Raw genomic sequence first — 13,700 nt, 5'->3', positions numbered from 1 at the left:
TCTTCAGCCTTTCCTCATAGGGGAGCTGTTCCATCCCCTTTATCATTTTGGTCGCCCTTCTCTGTACCTTCTCCATTGCAATTATATCTTTTTTGAGATGCGGCGACCAGAATTGTACACAGTATTCAAGGTGCGGTCTCACCATAGCGAGATATAGAGGCATTATGACATTTTCCATTTTATTAACCATTCCCTTCCTAATAATTCCTACCATTCTGTTTGCTTTGCATTTGCTTTGCTTTCTTATTTATAAAGTTTCTATTCCACTTATAACAGACCAGCTGTGTTAAGCAGATTACATAAAAAAAATTAAAAGAAGAAAAAGACAAACAATTATTAACAGATAATCGGGAATCGCAATTGCACCGAGTGGTACAAACATACACTGCACTATCGATCAGAGAAACTAACCATGGGAGAAATGATTTATTTATAAAAATTATAGGCAGGTTAAGTGCAATTCCTCAGAGACCTGCCCCTTGGGATCAGCTCATACACTCATACAGGATATACATGCATATGTTTTCCCACAAATTAGGCAGGCAATTTTATAGCAAGCCACTGTTTCTCCCGTGGAAATGCTTTGAAAACTACCCTCCCTAAGACTACTGGAGCATAAAGGCACAAATCTCGTTGAATGTAATGGACATGCATAAATTAATTAAACAAACACTTTGACAATGGATAGCAAATTAAGGCCAGGATTTATCAAAATGCACTAAATATCACTTGCGATAGGAAAAAGGGGTGTGTTTTATGGTAATAGGCAGTTTATGCTAATACTTATGCAAAGCACTAAATTACTGCAACTTGTGATAACTTTATCACGCTGTGTGATAAGTGCCAGAATTGTTGTATTTCCTACATACAACCACTGGGGGGACCATGTTTAGTAGATCTAAGCTCCTGGAGAGACAGCCTAGCTATCAGGGCCCTTCTACAACTATGGGAGAGGGGGAGGGAGAGAGAGACTAGCCATAATGCCCTCACACTAGGTAGGTATTTATATTTCTATGGGAGGCCCACCTAGTAACGCGAGGTGAGGTTTAGGTATTAGTGTAGGGGATTAGGGGCCACTTTGATATTCAAAGTGAGACATACGAACAGAACAGTGCTCTCTTGTGAAGATTTGATGACCTTCGGAGTGAGGAAACTCACCCAAAGGTGAGATTTGTGCAATGTTCTCTCAACCTTGCTTGATGTTACCTACCTAGGATGAGGGCATTATGACTGGGCTCTCTCTCCCCCCCCCCCCCTCCCCCCCTCCGGTGGTTGTAGAAGGGCCCTGACAGCTAGGCTTAATGGCTTACAGCAATTTGATAAATGACCCTGTAATCAATGGGCCAATTACTTGGTTCTTTATTTTTTTTTTTTGTTTTTCTGAAAGGAATATTGTTCCACTTTTCCTGTTTAGTAAAAGAAGAACTGGGTGAAAACCTCATTCTTTTACGGTTCTTTTCCCTTGCAGGAGCAAGTTGATTTATGGGGGTTTGATGGTTGGTGATTGGAGTGGTCCAGTAGTACCCCCGTGTCACTTAGCCTGAAGGGCTCTTTGCCAATCTGACAAACAGTTGTAAGAGTTGTGTGCCCAGTCAATGCCACTGGGATGGAAAAAGGGTAATTGCCAGGTTCTTATGGCCTGGTTTGGCCTCTGTTGGAAACAGGATGCTGGGCTTGATGGGCCCTTGGTCTGACCCAGTATGGCAATTTCTTATGTTCTTATGCTCACTCCGAGAGGTTGACTGAGTCAGTGCCTACTCAGTGCATGGAGGGGGAAAGGAGACCCCAGCAAAGAGCAAGCAACGGATCCCAGGTACAAAGGGGAATCCTGGGTAGTAAGGACTCGGAGGAACTCTAGGCAGAAGAAAGCCTTATTGTGAGAACGCATCTTTCAATACCAATTGTGAGGCACTGGGGCCCTTCATGCAACCGCAAAAGAAAAAAAAAATGTCTTAAAACAGAATTTGTGGGCATACTATTATAACTCAATGTCATCCTGAACATGGCACAGTACAGCCGTGAGGATCACGAACAATCAAACCAAACGTGCTTGTGATGAATATTTAGTGGCTTGAAATTTTGTGGTCTGCTATCTTTGCACTCAGTTGACTGGATGGAGGAACCCTAACATCTGCCCCCAGGAAAGGCACCAAAATCCAGAAAGAACCAGAGGAAATCCAAGGAAGTATTCAAAGGAAGAAGAGCTTCATTGGTAGAATGTTACACCAGGAATTATGAATGCCACACCAAAGAACTGTACCAGACGGCAAGTTATTTCGTTTGCAGAAGCCTTTCCAGTAACACTTAAGATGGGTTGGATCACAACTACTGTGAAAGGAGATTTTACTGAAGATAGAAAAACAGTAGTAATGCCCGATGGACTGGAAGCAGCGTTTTTCTCCTGCTGAAGGAGTCTTGGGGCGGTGGGAGTGAGAGAACTGAACTAGCCCCCTTGTGGAGTAAGCAACCCTTATTCAGTGAGGAGTGGAACACAGAAGGGGGGGGACTACAAGTAGTTCTAGTTCTTCTTATCTATTAACCCTTGGGTACAGTGATGGAAAAGTGCAACACACAAAATCTATTTCTTATCAAAAGGGAGGTTAGTGCAAATGGCTCTAACGGTCCAGCTCAGTGGGGGAATTGTGGGACAACAGGCAGACCCATACCATCATCATGCCACTGTCACTACATTGCTGCTTGGAAGGTTAGAAGGCTTATGACACCCAGAAGACTTTCTTGTGCAGTACAGGAAAGGAAAGATGAAAGCTCACATCATGGGAACTGCTGAAACTTTCTGGAAAGAGGCAGGAGAGTTCATTGCAACAATACCAACAACTGGCGAACATACAAAGTCAAGGGTGTGGTTTTCATTATAAAGACTAGTTGGAACTTTACTGCCATACTTTTTCTAAAAGGATTATAGCATTGAAGCTCAAAGGTAAACTTCAGAACACCCTGAGGATATAAATATATGTGCCAAATAAAGATGCAGAAAGAAATGAAATTGAACAATTTTATGAAGAACTGAAAAAAGTCATCAAAGAGAACTAGAGGTATTTGGACAGACTTATCATTGTAGTTGACTTTAGTGCTAAAGTAGGGTGCCAAAGGTATGAGGACACTGTGTGACCATTTGGAGTGTAAGAAATAAATAAAAATGGGGAAACATTAATATAAATCTGTTTCAAATAGCAGTTTTTTTATTATTGGCACATGGTATGAACAAAATATTTCAGCTAAAGATAAATGGGCATCACCAAATGAAATAATTACAAATCAAATTGATTATATAATCATTACCTAATTTAGAAACAGTACATGGATTGATGCTCTTTGCTTTGCTACGCTACGATGACCCTGAGGTAGGATAGAATGCCTTATGCAGTGGGCTGAAGGTTATGAAGTATACAGTGATGATCACCACTAATTTGTAATTTTAATTTCAACTTGCCTGTCTTTGGGTTGCTATGTTCTCTTGTGTTTTATTTGGACATTGATTGTGGATGTTGACTCTGTAAACCATCTTGGGCAATCTCTAGATGGGAAGGAGGTCTAAAAATGTTTATAATTAAATAAGAAATGAAAAAGGTAGACCAGGAGCTGACTGTGGAGTAGATCACAACGTAGTTTGGCTTAAAACAAATACGAAATTAAAGAAACAAGATACAAAAAACTAAACTTCTCAAGAGCAAAAGCACAGAAACAGAGCTCCAGAATGAATTAAAAAACACATTTAAGCTAAATAAGCGAGAGGAAAGGTTAAAGAGGTTAGGGCTGTTCAGCTTGGAGAAGAGATGGCTGGAGGGGGGGGGGGGGGGGGAGGATATGACACAGATCTTCAAAATCATGAAAGGACTTGAATGGGTAAATGTGAATCGGTTACTTACTCTTTCGGATAATGCAAAGACTAGGGGGCACTGCATGAAGTTAGCAAGTAGCACATTTAAAACAAATTGAAAAAAGTTATTTTTCACTCAACACACAATTAAGCTCTGGAATTCATTGCCAGAGCATGTGGTTAGGGCAGTTAATGTATTTTGTTTTTAAAAATGTTTGGATACGTCCATAAACTACTATTAATCAATAGGGAATATCCACTGCTTGTTGCTGGCATTAGTAGCATGGGATCTATTTAGTGTCTGGGTACTTGCCAGGTACTGGTGACTTGGATTGACCACTTTTGGAGACAAGATACTGGGCTAGATGGACCGTTGGTCTCAGGGCCTGTACGTCCATTAGGCGAACTTCGGTGGTTGCCTAGGGCGCCGAGCCATAGGGGGAGCCGAAGAGCAGACACGTGGTGCCGCAAGCAGACACAGTGTCGCGCCCCCCCCCCCCCCCCCCACCACCTGTTTCGGCGCCAACTGTTTCTATTTCTCTTTGCTGCGAGCGGGATAGGCCCCGCTTGCGGCACCACGTGGCTGCTCTTCGGCGCCCCCTACGGCTCGGCGCCCTGAGAAGCACACAGTCGGCGCCAAAACAGGTAAGGGGGGAGGGGCGCAACCGGGGGGGGGGGGGGGGGGTGTGGCAGCGCAAGGGTCGCCTAGGGCGCACAATACCCTTGCACCGGCCCTGCTTGGTCTGACGCAATATGGCATGTCTTATGCTCTTATGTAGGAACTGAAAATAGGAAAGGCAATTTACTACAGACTCAAAAAAAGAAAGTAAAGAAAGATAAAAGGAGCGTATCTGAAAAGAACTTTGTAATGATGATAGAATAAGTCAAAAAAAGTGATAAAGAAGTTTCCAAAAACAAAGCACCTGGAGATGATAAAATACCTGTGGACTTTCTGCAGAATGCAGATGAAGAAGGAGTTAAATCTCTCACAAGCCTGATGAATCAGAAAATTCCAAGAAGAGTTGCTTCTCAGTACCATTATTTGAATTCCCCAAATCAACAAAGCACTGGAGTATAATAAGTTTGATATCAAATATATTGAAGATTTACAGATCCTTAAAAGCAAGAATCACACCAGTTGTTAACAGTATCAACAGAAGAGGCGATTAGGATTCAGAAGAGGAAAAGGAACACAAGCTGATATTTATTTTTTGGAAATGATATATAAGAGAATTATTCAAAAGAAGAAACATCTCCTTCATTGAGTATGCCAAAGCTTTTGATGGATTGGATCAGCAAATTGGTAGAAATAATGTATAACGATAATATACTACAATAAGGATATGCACAGAGAATGATTTTGGCTCATTTCTTTGCATTGGTTTGATTCTGTTTTTGCATTTGCTTTGTTGGTTTTTCTTCCCAAGTTCATTCTGTTATTTTGTTTCCTTTGTTTCCAAAATCAAATGGGGGAAGCAATGCATCCTACTTTGGGGTTTTCTATCCAAATAGAAGCAGAGGGAACAGCACTCCAAGGCATCAAGAGTGGGGAAAAGGAGCACCAACGATGGCATGAGCACCCAATGGCACTGAGAGAGGGGAACAAAGCAACACAAAGAGTGGCATGAACTCCCCTGTTAATTCTGGAGGGCAAGACAGATAGAAGAAAACAGGTGATGACATTAAAACATGATTAAGAATCTGTAAACACGGGTGAGGAGGCAAGCTGAGCCACAAGAATACTGGTGTGGAATATATTCCAACCTTTTGTATCCAAGACAGCACTTGATGATGACTGATGAACTAAATAATAATCTGGATAGCATGGGGTGTGTGTTAGAGAATTGTGAAAGCATAAAAACACAATGAAGGCAGGTGAGTAGGAAGGACCAGCATAAAATTGTCATCATAAGAACGGAAAAAGCAAGAAAAGATCTAGTGTCAGGTCAAAGAAGAGAAGATATGAGGGAGGCAAAATATTTAGGTACTTTAATCTAAAGGCTGGAATCTTGAACTGGCATTGAAACTTGATTAGAAACAAATAAAGAGAAGTATATTTTGGAAAAGCCAAAAAAAAAAAATATATGAAAAGGAGATGAATTTTGATGATTCTGGACACAGAGAAGATTCAGAGAAGACCAAGGAGAAGACATGAACAAGTCCTGAAACAGAGAAAGGCTGGCTTCAGTGGAAAGGAAAGGGAGGATTTTTGTGACTGTTAAATAAATCGGTGTGCAAGCCTGGAACAAGACTAGGAACTGGAAGGAACGTGTGAAATAAAGGAAAGAGAAAAATCAATAATGATCGCAAGGTTGTATTTTTTTTTTTTCAGAATCTGAAAAAGGGAGAGATATGGAATTAATGAACAGGGCAGTCGGAAGAACAGGACGTTGTTTTGTTATCAGGTGCAAAGAAACTGTAAGCACATCCAAGCAGATACAGAAGAAAGTCAGGAAGAAGAACAGTATAGATAACAGGAGAAGGTTATGTAAAGAAGAGCTGAGAATCATTGGAAAACAATAATAAGAGCAACTGTGAGTACATATTAGAGAGCTCAGGCCTAGTGAGACAGAGAATAGCAGAGGGCTGAGGACTGAGTCTCGGGCACTGCTGACAGATAAAGAGTAGAGGAGTCTGATTTAGTATTATTTTCGATGAGACACTAAGAACAGTTGGGGGCGAGAGGTGGTGAACTAGTGAAATACCCACAGATGATCATTTAGAAAGAAGAATGGAATAAGTAATCAATGGTATCCAATGCAACTAACAGGCTAAATAGAATAAGAGAAGAGGAGAGCTCTCAAGACGAGATGTTACTAAGTGATCAGTTAAGTGAACCAAAACTGTTTTAGCAGATTGAGAAGGGTCAAGAACAGAAGAGGAGAGGAGAAATGCGAGAAACTGACAAAGAATAGCCTATTCCAAGACTTTAGAGAAATAAAGGAACCAAGACAACTGGGACATAACTGTCGAGGGAGGGTGCATGCAAACATTTATAGCACTGAGGAAAAATAACAAAAAAAAAAAAAAAGGAGAGAAATTGAAGATGGTAAGAACATAGGAAAGCAGAGGAGTCAGACTAGCTGGTGCAAAATGAGCAATGGAGACAGAAAATGAGAGTGAGAGAAGGAGGTACAAAGTGAAGGAGGAAAAAAGGTCAGATCTAGAGCCCAAATAATGCTCCATCACATTTTCAGACTGAAAGGATTTCCTTCCTCTGTAATAAACTTTGGAGGGAATTTAGAGGTCCACTGGACCTTCACTTTAAGGACTGAAGGGTTTTCCTCATTTTGTGTCTATGGCAAAAATACACAGTACATCTGCCCCAAAATGTTAAAACAGCTCCTCTAATTTAAAATGATTTTTGTGGGCATAGAATGGATGCAAGCCTTCTGAAAATGAGGTCCAAATTTAATAAAATTAATCAAACAATTAATAGGAACCTAATTGATGGTTTAAAAAAATTTAGTACTACACTACATTCAGCTTACAAGAATTCCTATTACAGTGTAAGAGAATTCATCTTCCATGTAAAAACATCTGTTCAAAGAAGTAAATCCTATTTGAACACATAATGTTTGAATGTTTTTATCTGCCAATCATTGTGCTTTTGTAAGAAACTTCAAAGTGCCTATTTATTGCCATAATCCCCACAATATCAACAGACAGCCACCAGGATAACTGCTGTTCATTAATTCATGTTTTCAAAAAAGCAAACAGTTTGTTAAATTGATATGCATGAAAAATGATCCTGCTGCTTGCTTGTTCATTCTGACATGAAAACAAAGTTCCAAACATCAAACTCAAATTCTACAATCAAATCAAAGTTGATTCCCCCACACACACCAATAACCATGTTATTCCTCTCTTTCACGTGCTAACATTAGTAGTATTATTATTCATTTTTTAATAATTATGGTTTTGTTTTAAGCTTGTTTATTTATATTATTATATTTTTTGTAACTTTTAATTGAGTTTTACTTTATATTTTGAATTTTTTGACTGATATATTGTACACCGTTTTGACTAAACTTGGTTTGTAAAAGCGGTATATAAACATTTTTAAATAAATAAACAAATAAATAAATAAACAAATAAATTTAATATCACAGATTTCTCTCAGTATAGGCCCCTGAGCAAGAATCGGAAGCTTCAACATCAACAACCCATGAAGCTATGGAAAAAGTCACATGTCAAAATCAGATATATTAGGAAGCTGAACCACACAACAGCTTATCAAATACATGAAAAAAATTTGCACCAATCATCTTAGCGCATTAGTCTCTCTCTTTCATAGCTTTACGCTAAGACCATGGAAAAATGGCTTACATTTCCATCGTCCAGATTAAAATTACAGATATGGGTTCCTTTATTCAACTGGCATAAAACACAGAAACGTTCCCAGCTACTTATGAATCAAAATGAAATTGGTGCAAAATGAAGTTATTAGCACTCTGCTGTTCTCTGTATTGTGATGAATTAGTGGATGAGTTGATTCATACCCATCTTAATCCTGCCAGGGTTTGTGCTGAGAGGCACTGATAATAATATAAATACCAGCACTTGTGTTTTTCCAGAGCATCCAAAAGTTCTCTTCTCGTCATTTGTATTTGGCTATGTAACTACTGTTATTATTAGCTATCATACATACATACATAGTGTATGTGAAATACGTGCAATTACACCACCTATCCATACGGATCAGGCATTTTTTTTGGCACAATGCTGGTCTTAATGTCCAGGTTCAATTCTACTTGAGGTGAGGAATAGTGGAAAAAAATATTATGAAAAAGTAGTCTATTCCAGAAGAGATCTAACTCCATCTATGTGAATATCTGCAACTTGCCATCTGGATTTTCATGACTAATCGGTAAGGTATTTATTATATTTTAAAGAAAAAATGAAGAGAATAATTTATAATGCAAATGCCCTTACAATGATGCAGCGGCCCTGCATTGATAAAACTCATTCTGTGAAAACCGGTGTCATGCACAAAGGCTTTTCTCTTATTCTGTCTCTATGAGGGAAAAACAGCTTCTTGAATGCTGTCACACTTCTCTAAAAGTTTGGAATTTGGTTTTTTTCCCCCCAGTGTTAATATTGTTGCAAATAGGATATTTATTTACAGCAAATTTAGCTAAACAGTGCTTAAATTGTGGGTAGAGTGGGCAGAGGATGGAAGCATCAAGTTCCTTGTATAAAAAATACCCTAAAACAACCCGACAGTATTTAATTCTCAACAAATTTTTGTGAAACTTGCTGCCAGCAAAGAAGCCTTCTCTGTTTTGTGCAGGCAAGTTCCCTCGATTTTTTTTATCTTTATACTTTTAAGTCATTAGCACTGGCTAGCTGCCTTATGATGTCACCGCTGGAAAGAAAATGCCCTGAGCTTTGTATGTGCCCGTTCCTCTGCAGTCCCAGTAAAGCACACATAGTGAACCAGGATATCATGTGAATGAGACTCTCCCATGCCCACCAGCCACACAAGTGAAATGGGAGCATCTCATTCTCGCATGAGGACTTTTGCAGATAACCATTTCAAAAAGACAAATGGGGGGGATTATAGCAAAACTGAATTATTGGTTCCCCAAAGTAACTCATGAACGGTATTTATAGCAACTAGATTCTGATTTTGTTTGCTTCCAGTTGATTTCTTGTAGAGCAAACCACAGTGCAGACTGCAACTGGTAAAAGAGTAATGGCCTCATAAACCGAGCTGCAATGTCTATAAGGAACTTTTGTAAAAGCTGGTTTAATGGCAAGGAATGCAATCAATTATTATACCATATTTTTTTATTCCAGCAGTACTAGAAAATGTTCTTTAGATAATCATCACATTCTTTTTTTGTTTATGTCTTAAAATAACATTTATAGTTTTTGAAAACTACTTCTTAAGTTCTTCTTAGTCACTTCCACCATTCTGAATCTAGATAGATTGAAACACTACTGTTACAATCCTTATGAAAGAACCCCAGACAGAGAAACCAGTGATACATGTAAAATACAAGCAACTAAAAAGCACGAACACCCAAAAAAATAATAAAATCTACCAGAAAAAAAAATCCTGAAATAAACCCTACAACAGACAAAGCAATACAGCAAGAATAGAAAGAGGCAATTTGTTATTTTGAGGCATCCACTTACTACTAACGCTTAACAATTTGTTTTCACCAAGAAATAAGTGGGGAAAAACAATGTTGTTTCATTTGGGTTCTTCTCTTATATTGCTCCTTTAACCAAAGCACAATTAGAGAATAAAAACATTACACAGAATGTAAATATAAAATCCAGGCATAAAGAAAGATGGTGCTAGTGACATTTGTTGGCACGGCTTTAAATGTTATTTACACTCAGGACCATATGCAAAGCCCAGGTGTAAGTCACGGGATGCCAGTGACGTTCCATGGAGGAGGTGGGGAAGGTGACCCGGAGGCTGGAATCAGGCCACTGCTAGCCTATAGGAGTCACCAGGCAATTTCTTAAACAGCAACATTCTGCAGCACAAGGATCTAGAACGGTGGCCACCATATGCCCGCTACCATTTTAGCTATTTAAGTGGTCTATCCAGGCCAGGCTTTAGTCTTAGGCAACTGCCTAGAGTGCCAGATTTTGAAGGTGGCAAATATCCCAGTTAAAAGAGGAGCCTGCTTCCACTTGCTTTAGGGCACTATGCCAGTACAGCTCTCGAGGGGCTTCACTCTGCCTTCTGGGTGCCAAAATATTACATCTGGCCCTAGGTCTATGTATTAAAGGATTTATTCCATTTGTGTCTATGGGGGAAAATGCTATAATAATTAATTCTTCCTGGTACAGACTGAACAAAGATCTTACTGGTTTACCCTTATGGTATATTTTAAATCTGTAATGTTTGGGTCACAACATGAAACAATAACCTCAATTTGCCTATAGGATTTTCCCCCATTAGGAAAGATCCTCTAGTTTTCTTCCACTACCGTAACTACTACTGCTGCTGCCACAGATTTCTGGATACGAACTGGCTTAGGACTCCAAGTAAAATCACATCCGTGCTGGAGCTACATAAATAATTATGTTAAGGCAGTAGGCACTTGTTGAAGCTGCAGCTCCGTAACTACTCCATAGCTCTGAATGCGTGCGTTACCTGCCCCACGAACAGGTTCCTAATTGTCTGCGGGCGTGGGATCGCCGAGCAGGAATTTCCAAGGTCTGATGTCAGGGCTGGAAGTGTTACCGAGCCGTCAAGTTTCCCTGACCTCGTTTCGCCCTGCCTTTTTTTTTTTTTTCTCTCGCCTCTTAGCGCTGTCATCTGGGGGGGGGGGGGGGGGGGGGGAACGAAGCATTCACCAGGTCCGGAAACCCCCCAAATGAAAGCCAGCGCCACATCTCGGCAGAGTCCCAGACACAAGCCGCAAACCAGCAGCTAAACCCACAGCCGGTGCCCGCGGCACATTTTGGGTCCTGCTCCCGTTCTGGGCGAATATAAAGTTGTTTACCCCGTCGGAGCCAATGTTGTTGACCATTAGCCCAAACCGAAATATTCTCTGTAGCCGTAGCTGCCTGATGACTTAACCCGTATTTCAAGAAGCGCAAGGGCTGCTTCTACAGCAAATAATGCATTACCTCAATTAGAAAAAAAAACCCAAAAAAAAAAAAAAAACAAAACCAGACAAAAACAATCACCAATATAATCTGTGTCAGTGTACCGTGCCGGTAAGTTAGTTTCAGGGTTATTGAAAGATAGCGAGGGCAGCTGTAAGGGGCACAGTGAGCTCCGTGTGCCCCCCCAGGTGCATGAAGGCAGCGCGCGCGCGATGTGCGGGCACCGCGGCTGTTAGCATCGCGCGCTACGGGGGGGGGGGGGGGGGGGGGGGGGTGACGGGCGCTCCTCCTTACCTGGTGCCGCAGGAGCGGGGCGCGGGCTGGGCGCCGCTGCTGTCCGCCGAGGCCACCTGGCTCCGGCTGGGCAGCTCCCGCTCTCGGCCCGCGCTCTGGAGCTTCAGCTTGGCTTTGCCCTTCCCGTCTCTCCTGGCGCCGGCGAGGTCTCCGCCGCCGCCGCTGCTCTCCGGCCCGGGGCCGGAATCCGGCGGCAAAGTGTCACTCAGGCGGAAGAAGCCGGGACTCTCCGCCCGCCCGCCGCCGCCGCTGCCGCTGCTGTAGCGCATGGTGCGAGGGGGGAAGCCGCCGCCGCTCGGCCGGACCGTGACGGGGGAGGGGGGCGGCACCCACGGCTCACTCTACGCAGCCTCCGCCGGCACCGGGCTCTGGCGCCGCTCTTTGGGCCGAGCGCTTCAGCGAACTAGAGGGGGAGGTGGAGGCAGCAGCCGCCCAGAGCTGCAGCTTCACGGAGGGGGGGGAGGGAGCATTTTATTCGGATGCCTCCCCCCTCCCAGTGAAAGCCCGGGGTCGGGGGTGCTCGGTCGGGGAGGGGGAGAGATAAGTGCTATCGCCGGGGGTGGGGGTGGAAGGAGCGCTGCTGCTGCCCGCAGGCACGGACTCGTTATCCTGGGGAGGGGGAGGAGAGAGGTGAGGGAGAACGAGACTGGCGTCGAAAGTGGGTCAGGGATTAAAAAAAAAAAAAAACCAGAGCGAGAGTGTGTGAGAACGATTAATGGCGGCACTTGCGAGGGCACCGGCGGCGGAGAGAGAAGCAACAGGGGGTAAGCGAAGGGGGAGGTAGGGGGGGGGGAGGAGGTTTACTTGGGCTTTGGGATGAGAGCCGCAGCGCGCGCGCGCTCCTCGCAAGTGCAGGAAATGTTCCACTGACCTACATATTTTTTCCAAACATACGTGACCTTTTTATTTCTTCTTCTCCTTCTTTTTTTTTTTTTTTTTTCCTTCCCTGCTGTGTGGGGGAGGAGACGGGCGCGCATCCAAGAAAAGGAAACCGGCGACACAGAAGTAGGGCAAAAGGAGCCAAACGAAAACAATAACACAAGGAGGTTTCACAAAGTCTAAAGCCAATGTCAACTCGGGTGATTAGTAATATTATGTATTCCCAGCCTTTTTTTGCTTTGGAGGAGGAGCAGCGGCTTGTTCTGCTGCTGTAGGGGCTATGGAACAGGTACACTGGAAATGGATCCGCCAGTGGGGCCCTTTCCCACATTCAGTGCCTGTAGAAAACAAAATTCCTTCATGTGGGTTTGAAGTGCCTTGTTATTTGGTGTTCAGAACCGGACAAGAATGGTAAGACCCATCTAGTGTGGCCAATCTACTTTCTGTTACAAAAGCAATAGTAGCTCCCTGTAGGTCTCTTGCTTTCCATTCCATTCAGTTCTTTACAGCTCTCCCTCCTGCTTTTCCCTTGCCTTCTGGAATCCTGTCCCGGTTTACGTCTCCACTGGGAGCCTATTCCATGCATCCAGTACCCTTTCTGTGAAGAAATATTTTTGTAACGTTCTTCCCCCAGTCCCCATTTGAGTCTCCTGTCATGGCTCCTTGTTCTGGAACATACTTTCCACTTTAAAATATTTCTTTCTTAAGTTATATACTTGCAGTATTTGGTACTGTAACCCTTATGCTTGCACCCAGGAAGAGAGATGATCCCTTTCTGTACACTGTTCTCTCAGTTTCTCCACGGATAATTATTACACCTTCTGAGTTCCAGGGCTCCCTGTGGGGGGGAATCAATAGTTCCTTTTTGCACCAGCCCTTTCTTGTCCTTTGTAAATAGCACTAATAATAAACACAGTCTCTCTGCATCCAAAAAGCACACTGAGAAGCAATGTGGTTTCCAACTTCTTTTACTAATAGTTGATTTGATGACTGAAGAATATTTGCAGCACTCAATGTTTCAACAAAAGTCAATATATATAATAATACAATGGAAAGATTAATAAACTTGCGACATCACTTTTATAGCAAAGTCTCTGAATTCCTTTGGAAG

At 42.4% G+C, this 13,700-nt stretch overlaps 1 protein-coding gene across 1 annotated transcript in view; it reads right to left on the bottom strand.

The window, feature by feature from the left end:
• LOC115092475 (neuronal PAS domain-containing protein 2-like) overlaps positions 1 to 12,300 on the bottom strand; it is a 130,388-nt gene extending 118,088 nt beyond the window's left edge. The window contains exon 1 of the mRNA XM_029603317.1: positions 11,711 to 12,300. Coding sequence (XP_029459177.1) covers positions 11,711 to 11,979 — 269 coding nt within the window. The 5' untranslated portion in view covers positions 11,980 to 12,300. The remainder of the gene's footprint in view (positions 1 to 11,710) is intronic.
• Positions 12,301 to 13,700: the final 1,400 nt, after the last annotated feature.

The sequence above is a fragment of the Rhinatrema bivittatum genome, chromosome 5 (genome assembly GCF_901001135.1).
Source record: "Rhinatrema bivittatum chromosome 5, aRhiBiv1.1, whole genome shotgun sequence".
Taxonomy (NCBI): domain Eukaryota; kingdom Metazoa; phylum Chordata; class Amphibia; order Gymnophiona; family Rhinatrematidae; genus Rhinatrema; species Rhinatrema bivittatum.
The sequence above is the reverse complement of the archived record's forward strand: the minus strand, read 5'-3'. Positions and strand labels throughout refer to the sequence as shown.